At 52.3% G+C, this 8,588-nt stretch overlaps 1 protein-coding gene across 1 annotated transcript in view; it reads left to right on the top strand.

Moving 5' to 3' along the window:
• The window catches only part of LOC113218056 (homeobox protein B-H1), a 16,041-nt gene extending 7,459 nt beyond the window's left edge, over window positions 1–8,582 (top strand). Inside the window, exons 2-6 of the mRNA XM_052274117.1 lie at window positions 1,192–1,412; window positions 2,337–2,546; window positions 2,890–2,934; window positions 5,566–5,619; window positions 7,036–8,582. Coding sequence (XP_052130077.1) covers window positions 2,430–2,546; window positions 2,890–2,934; window positions 5,566–5,619; window positions 7,036–7,593 — 774 coding nt within the window. The 5' untranslated portion in view covers window positions 1,192–1,412; window positions 2,337–2,429 and the 3' untranslated portion in view covers window positions 7,594–8,582. The remainder of the gene's footprint in view (window positions 1–1,191; window positions 1,413–2,336; window positions 2,547–2,889; window positions 2,935–5,565; window positions 5,620–7,035) is intronic.
• The last annotated feature ends 6 nt before the right edge of the window (window positions 8,583–8,588 follow it).

The raw sequence follows: 8,588 nt of genomic DNA, 5'->3' as shown, positions 1-8,588 counted from the left end.
CCCCCCCCCCTCCCTCTCCCTCCTCCAGCAGGTCGCATTTACATCAGCGCGGAGATAACGGCCGCGATGACCTTTCGGATGTGATGGCGCGGGCAGGGAAGGCAAAAGGCCGTCGCGGGGGGAAGGCTCCATCAGCGCCTCGGGTAAACAACGCTGGCGTTCAAATTGAATGCCAGTCTACCGTATTACACTGGCGAAAAACTTTTCCCGACTTTTTTCAATCCTGCACAGTTTTTTTTCTACAATTCAAAAAGAGTTATTTTTTGTTGTTGTTTTTTTTTTACGTTTGTCTCTTTTTTCTTCTCTTATACGATTACGCCTCGACGAAGGTGGACCGCCATCATCGTATACGGCTGGGTACAGTCCACGCCACGACCACGCCACGCACCCATCGCTGAAATGAAAACCCCTGAAAGGGCGGCGGTACAGTACAGCAAGGAGGGCACCGATGCGATGCGAATTGGATTGTTTCCTGCGTGACGCGTCGCGCGCGGGTGACGTCACTAATGTAATGACGTCCCCTGAGGTTTGCGAGTGACGTCACTGACGTGTGGCGGATGACGTCCCTGAGGTTTGCGAGTGACGTCACTGACGTGTGCGGGTGCGTGCAAGGGGGTGGTGGTGGTGGTGATGGCTGCTATGGTGACGCGGGCGCCGCGAGGATATCCCCGGCGGACGGGAGGCTCCGCCACGCCCCAAGGGGCACCGATTACGCATTCATGCCTTTTCCCCACGCCCTATCCGCGGTGACGCAGGCGTGTCTATTTGCCGCGGTCGAGCCTCGGCCCGGGGCCGGCCGGCCACCCCCGTCTGCGCGCCGCCGGCTGCTGAGGGCTGAAGGGCTTAACTGCGCGCACCCGGCGCCCCGCGGTGCATGCGTGGGACTCTCACGATGATGACGGGCCGTGATGCTGCCGCAGGGGAGTGTAACAGAGCGGGCCCTCCACCTCAGCCCCAACCACGCGTCCAGAGCGAGCAGAATTATTAAACTTGATCGACTTGTGCTTGACAGAACTCCCCAACCGCAAGGAGAAAGAGAGAAGGGAAAGGGGGGGGGGGTGTCCAGCTGTTTCTCCCCTCCCTTTTCACCCCTTACCTACACCACACCGCGGGTTTCTTGGTGCTCGCGATACTCTTGAAAAACCCTACACGTTATACTGAGATAACACATGTCCTCTTGATTTGTTGCAGCGGACCCCGACGCCCCTCCGGCCACGGTCCTGCCCCCGCTGGGCGCGCTCGGCGGCGCCCTGGGCGCGGCCCGAGGCTCCCCCGGGGTAGGTGCGGCCAGCGGGCCCCCTGGCGGCCCCGGCGTCCCCGGCGGCCCCGCCAGCCCCTCCAAGAGCAACAAGGGGCTCGTCATCCCCCCCAACCCCCCCGTGCCGCAAGATTTCATTCAGGTGTGGTCCACAGTATGTATACCCTTACCGGACGAGAACGACCTGAGCTGCACCTCGCCAGGAATTTTAACATATTTTTTACCTCTATATCTCTATTTTTTGTGGTTTTCCTCTTTCTCGTGATTTGAAATAATAATCGTGCTCTCATCTTGTAAAATATGTTACACTTCTTTTCACTACTTGCATTGGTAGTTCTCTTCGCCAAGATCATTCGTGTATACTGTCTCTTTGCAAAACTTGTGATATATTTCGCATATCACCTTCATAGTCACAAGCAGAAGCATGCCGATCCCACCTACTCGAGACACTGTGCTTAAGAGTTTGGCGCTCGGCATTGTTTTGCCGAATCTTTTGACGCTTAACCACGGGAAAATGGGTGCGGCGCGGGAGCTCGGAACTGCCTGAGCGAGCACCACTTTGAGCTGGTGCTCGCCAAGGCAATTGTTTTGTGTAGTTCGATTGACGGCTTTTTCAACAAAACCCGTTCGTAGTTTGATAGTAGAAGACCACATTTCCTTAGCTCTAAAATAACTTAACGTCAATAATAACCATCGCTTTTGGGCACTTCTATGTGCACTGTAGCGCGCACATTTAGATTCCACTTGAATAAAAAATGTGTTCACGACACCCGACTATTCCTACCTAGATCAGTACAGTACTTTAGCGCTCTCTCTATTTGAACTATCGTACCAGCTCCCCTGTATATATTTTTTTTTCCTATGGGTCTCCAGCCAGCGGCTCTCGCTAGAGTGGCAGCCTGCGAGGTAGGCCACGAATCGCATCGATGTGCGATGGTTGCCTACCCTCAACTTCACAGGCGCTTTAGTCACGTTTCACGCCATTCAAAGGCCTGCCGACTGCCCATGGATGGTGGCGCGTTCCTAGTGAACTGATACCTCTTGAGTCTGACTTACCGAGTCCGGCGGGTGGTCGCAGGTCCGCGGCGTGGAGGTGGGCATCGTGCTGCTGGTGCTCGTCGTGTGGGTGGGCGCCATCGTGCTCTTCTTCAACCGGTGGGGAAAGATCCGCATGCTGCTGCCATACCAGCCCGACTACAAGGAGCAGCTCAAGGTCCCTGGCACGGGGGCTTGCAGCGGCGGCGGCGGCGCGCCCTGCGCCGGCCAGCACGCCTCGTCGTGTTCACAGGTAAACTGGAGTCTCAAGGTTCTTCTCTTCCTTTTCTAAGATAAACAAAAAAAAAAACAGAAAATAATTTTTTAAAACGTTTTTGAAACATTTTTGAATTTTATCAATCCACGATCGCGAAATAATAAAGGACCTATCACATTTTGGTCAGCCACAGCCATGTTGGAGGAAGGTTCTCGAAAGGACATCCGTAGACATCCTTTTCCCTTTCCCATCCTAAAGGAGCCCACAACATTAATCATAGATAGAAAGGAAAACCGTTTCACATTTCGCAAGTCCGACAGCGGCAAAATCATTAATACAATTCCACTTTTTTTTGAAAAATATTGTTTTTGTTTTACAGTGTGCACCTCATAAGTGCCCCTCCTTTCCAGTTTGTCACAATTTTGTAAGTAAAACGTAGCAATAGCACACGCTTACAAAAAGAAAATTCACTTTAAAGATTAATTATGTCAATGTTATAGTTTAATTTCATGGCCAGCAGAAGAGATCAGACTTGCATCAAATCGTCATCGCCATTTTTGTGGAAGCTATATCATAATTTGCACAAGGCTTGTCATTCACTTTGCAGTCCATACCATACTGCTTCGTTCTTATGTTCTCTCCATCTCAAACTGAAATGGAGACAGTTCTCACACGAACTCGAGTAAAATCTCAACGTTCATTGAAGCATTACTTTCTCGTTCTCTCGCTGACATCGACCACATCATGGTATTGCTTTCATCGGTCGCAATAAACGCCCATCGACTTGCTCGTGCTTTCTACAGATTTCCGATCACTCGACCCATGCCCATTGTGTTCATCCGTTTGGTTTTCCCACCAGGAGTCGCCTCGCGCCCATGCGCACGCACCTCATCGAGTCCCCGCCCGGGTGTCCTGAGCCGAACCTTCCTTGAACGTGCACGCCCGTTGACAAGGCCACTAACTCTGTCGCATGCATGTTCTTCTAGACCTATGAGCTCGTCCCAGGAGGTTCTGACTGAGCGTCCTCTCTGCGCCTCTTGCAAAGGGCTGCCTATGGGCGCCCAACCCCGCGCGCCCGGCCCGAAGCGTCCACGCAAGCCGGGGGCGACCAGAGCGTAGGTCCACCAGAGAGTGAGAGAGTGCGAGAGAGAGAAAAGGGAAGGCAGGCACCTGCACAGCACACTGTACCCTCACACCAACACACACAGGACTAGTGTAGGGCTTCGTGTCATCGCCTTTACTCTTGCAGACAACAGGTTGACGGCGAGCGAGTCGGGCATGTGTGCCCGAGGACTGCATGAGCCCGTGCTAGTTCGGGCGCTGCGACCTGTTCGGAATGTGAATGTCTCTCACTGTGCAGATGCCTGGATTTCAAATCTCTAGAGGTTTAGCTCGACCCCTTCGTTTACACGCCCTTACCAACAGTTTGACTGTTTGTGTGAAATCCCTTTTTGTGTTGTCATTCCCACTGTTACATTTTGTTCACACTACTTTTGTCTCTTTTTTTGTTGGTGTTAAATGCCGTTTCGAGGAATAGACGCGTGCTTGCGTCAAAAACACACAAAGGAACATCACAGACATTCAGTAAAAGCGCACAGGGCCGCTGAGCGACACGTCGTTCGAGCGGCAGCGGGTGAGGCGAGGCCTGCTACAGAGCGTCCACGCGCGACTGGACATAGGGTGGCCACAAAACGTTGCAAGCGACAGTCGTTCATGTGTGCTGTAAAGTAGAACTTAGGAGGGCCGCACCACTTTCCCTCTGGATAGAGTAGTGTGACGGGGCTATGTGTTGTCCTGTTATTCATTTTGTTTCCGAGCGCGGTGATTTCTTCCGTCGCTTGCGGCATTTTTTGTGGCGACCCTTAACGCGTGCACGGTGGTCACATTGCCAGGGCTGCTGCGTGCTGGAGCAGTGCTTCAGCTCTTACGCGTCGCCACGGCCCGAGCCCCGAGACTGCAACTGTCGCTTCGCCCTCCTGCACCGGGCCGACACCTAGCACTCGGCGTCGAGCCCGGCATGCCCCTCGCCCTGGCCCTCGCCCACGGCCTCGCCAAAAGGCCTTGCCGCCGCCGGCCTCGGCCCTCCAGGCGGCCAAGGGTCTCGCGTAAGTCCCCCCCACCTAAACTGCCTCGCCACCACCACATCCACCAACACCTCCACCTCGGCACGCGGCACCCTAAGCGTTGTACAGCCGCAGCAGTGTGAGGCCTCCCTTTTGGAGTCGGTCATGCTTCTCACCCACCACGACGTCTAGGGTGGCTTGGCTGTCAGCAGGGCTGGCTCACTACCTTTTATTAACTGCTTTAGCGTGTGTTGTGTGTTTTATTAGTGGGTGATTTTACTGCTCTTTAAACTCCATTCGATCTCCTCCCCACTTAGAACCACCAAACATTTCCAATTATTTTTACGTCCATTAGAGTTTACAGTCAGTAGTAGAGATATTTTTTTCTTAAATGACTCCGGTGTTCCTCTCCTTTATCATAGCCTTAGACCAGGGTGGCACTGGCCGGCTCTGCCTCATAAACCCACGCGAAGGCCAACAACCGTTTCCGTGAAGTGTCACATTGCTTATACTTTTGCGGCATCCGCCGTTTAAAACCGTCCTAATTTTGTCTTAAAATTGTGTGCGTCCTTTGTAGGAGTATAAAGACCGGGTCTGGGGCAGGGAGGCCTCTCCAGTCCTGCACAGGTCTATGGTAGGTACGGTGGGCCATTCCATAGTCGGCATGATTCTAGTGAGTAAAAGAGCCGTAGATATAGGCGCGCTCTTGTACCCAACCCTATCTATAGTTACCCACAGTATAAAGATTTACCCTCCAAGCTTGACAAGACGAACTAGAAATTTGGCTTTCTTCGGCACACGTAAACGAAAAGAGTAGATCGTAGTTCATTTCCATCGAACCCATTTGACCAGGCGATCAGACAAGAGCGGTATGACGCAAACAATCCAGTATCCTGTTGGTTATCTTTTGTTTCCACCATAGTCTTGCACACGACGCACACATACCTGTCGCTTTGTAACTTGTTTCTCACGCCTAGCGTCACATATTGCAGGACAAGCAGGAGAGTGGCGCGGCGCGGCCGCGGCCTCCGGCCCCAACCCACCTGGTAATGACAAGAGCTTTGTGGCGTGCGAGCAAATACCTCCGCACTGACTGACAACTAACAATCATTCTTCGGGAGAGAGAAACATGTAAACGCCGTGCTGGGGTACTTGCTTTTGTCCACAAGTGTACTCACTAACGATGGCACATGGCACGATCGTGAGATAAATGGAGACAAATCAATCGCATGAGTCCTACTTCATCCGGCAGTGGCAACGGACTAGTCGCCCAATCCAACCATTCACACTGCAAATAAAGCCTAAGGGATCGTCCCGATAGTACGTCCATCATTCGTGGTTATGAACCAGCCAAGTTTAGCTTCTGCAAGCTCTCATAGCGCCTGGTAGATAGGCAACATCTTGCCTGCAGTGCATATGTGTACTGCGGGTCGGCCTACCCAGAGACTCGCAGGCGCCAAGCAGACGTGACTTGGCGGATGAAACTGAGAAAAACGGAAGTATTTTATTGGACTTTCCATATCATTTTTGTACAAATCGGCTAAGTCGTACCTTTAAATCAAAATTCTAAATCTAAAACCCTACAGTTTACATTTGTGTTCAAACATTACAGTTTTAAATTGTGTTGATAATTGAAAATTTCAAACTGTTGTAAAAATGCTGATTGGTTTATTTTACATTGCACACGCCCGCTCCGTTGTGTGGATTTGGGAGAGTTGGGCGCACTTTGTGTGGTCAGGCAGGTGGTCTGTTCGGCCTTTGCTCTGTCCTATTGATTTCGGAACTAAGGCTAATGCACCCCTCCGGCCGACCCCGGCCCCGCCCCGGCCCCCGGGGCCGTGCCCGCCTGCACACTACCCCCAACTCCCACCCTTCAAACCCCGTCCGCTGTGCCCTTCACCGGCATTGCTCTGTGACAACACGTGACAGAACTACTGTAAATCCAAAACCACACCGGGAAAAGCAAAGGTGCTTATCAGCACCATTTAAAAAGTGCCTCGGCAAAAGGAACTAAAAACTCGACAGGTGCTAAATTTCGTGTTTGTCAAAGAAGGGCCACAAATATTTTCAAGTCTTGAATGTCATTTTAAAATTTGTGAATATATGCCACTCCCCTGTAAATGTGAAATTATAATCTGCTCGTTCCTAATCCTGTGTATTGATTGACACCCCTTAGCTGTATGTGTATATATGTTCATAACGCTTTTGTATACCTGTACTATTTTGCAGAATGTACATAGGCTGACTTCACGTTTGTCACCAAATAACACGCGTTCAACTAACTGTGCTGTTGAAGGTGGCTGACAAAACCTCCTATTTTACGAAGTGAGCACGCCCTGCCAGGGTAGGGAGGCAGCCCGCCGAGCAGGTGGCCCGTTTTCTCCACGCTCGAGCCCTGCTCGCCCTGGCGCGGCGTGGCGCTCCGCGTCCCGGACCCCGCACTGACTCTGTTGTGCTTGCAGCACCACCTCCACTGGCCCGCGCACTGCAGCGCCGACGACGCGGACGAGTCCTGGCTGCGGACGCGCTCCTCCATCCAGATCCACCGGCCGCTGGCGCCGCTGGTACGGTCGCGCGTTAACTCGGCCATCTACATCAGCGCCGAGTGCCAGCACGCGGCCGCGGCGGCGGCGGCAGCCTCGGCGCAGCGGTCGGGGTCGACGGCGGGGTGCGCGGGCACCTCCTCGGCGAGCGGGTACGCGGGCTCGGCGCGCACGCTGGCCGCCTCGCTGCTCGCCTCGGGGCTGGCTAGGCCCTGGGCGCGGCGCGCGCGCTCGGCAGAGAACATACCGCTGCACGCGGCCGTGTCGGTCAGCGGCGGCGCCGGCGGTGGCGCGGACGACGACGAGGACGACGCCGAGGACGGCGCCGGCGACGAGGAGGCGCCGAGCTTGTCGGCGGCGGCGCGCAGGAAGCGGCACCGCCGCCGAGGGCAGTACGAGATGCCGGTGCTGTCCGTGTCCGGGCCCTCGCCGCCCGGCGACAACGATGCGCCGGAGGAGCTGGAGCAGCACTTGTAGCGCGACTGGCCCGCCCCTGCACCCTGTGACCACGACAAGGCCGTGGACGGCCTGGACCACGGGGCCCGGGGCGGGCCGTGCGCCAAGTACTGCCTCCTGGAGGACAACGAGGGGCAGTCGGACTCACTGTGACCACAATGTGGGCACCAGAAGTGGATGGACGCTTTCATGTGTATGGCGTAGAGCGTGGATGTACGAGTGTCAATGAGTATCTTTTTTCCTTTTTTAAAACATACTGACTTAAATTTATTATTTGATCATTTGATGAACGCAAGGGAAACCTCTCCTCATAAAAGGTACACATTTTTTGCGCGAATTCTTTGTGAAATATATTTGGTATCCTTTCTTACTCCCATATAGCACACTTCTAATCTTGAAAAAATTATTTTACAAAGGATTCCTGCGAAAAATGATTAATTAGAGTAGGCTAATGAAGTCTAATAAATATGTAGGGTTTTTGTGTGTCAATTGTATTGGGTACATGGCTGTACGAGTCTGAGAGCGATGAAAAAACTACATACACTGAAATAGAACTGTTATTTTTGAGAGCATAGAGAGAAAATCAAACAATGAAAGCAGCAGGGCCATTAATGCGGCCCTCAGCTAAGCTTTCAACCAATTGCACATCAATCTTGCAAGGAAAGTTTTGATTTGCAAAAAGGTCGATATTTACACTGTAGTCTCAGTGTTGATAAGTAACAATTTGTATTTATTTTGTATTTTATCTTGTCATTATATGGGCGAAGATATGTGTTGGCAATCTTGATGTGTGATTTTATAGCTCAAAAGTGAAAAAATCTAGCTTACTGCCCATGTTTGAATAATATTGTCGGTCTTTGCCTTATTTTGTCAAACTGTAGAGCTTTCTTGAAAGGGAAATTCATTACAAGCGCAATTTTCTCAATCCCTTTTCTATCATGTTTGCTCTACTCTCTTTTCCTTGCTTTGACGTAAAACCAAATTTAAAATATTCGGTGTGGCGTGATCACAATCTG

This window comes from Frankliniella occidentalis, unplaced genomic scaffold, assembly GCF_000697945.3.
Source record: "Frankliniella occidentalis isolate FOCC.00 unplaced genomic scaffold, Focc_3.1 Scaffold337, whole genome shotgun sequence".
In the NCBI taxonomy this organism is placed as follows: Eukaryota; Metazoa; Arthropoda; class Insecta; order Thysanoptera; family Thripidae; genus Frankliniella; species Frankliniella occidentalis.
Note: the sequence above shows the minus strand (reverse complement) of the source record. Positions and strands in the feature narration are given on the sequence as shown.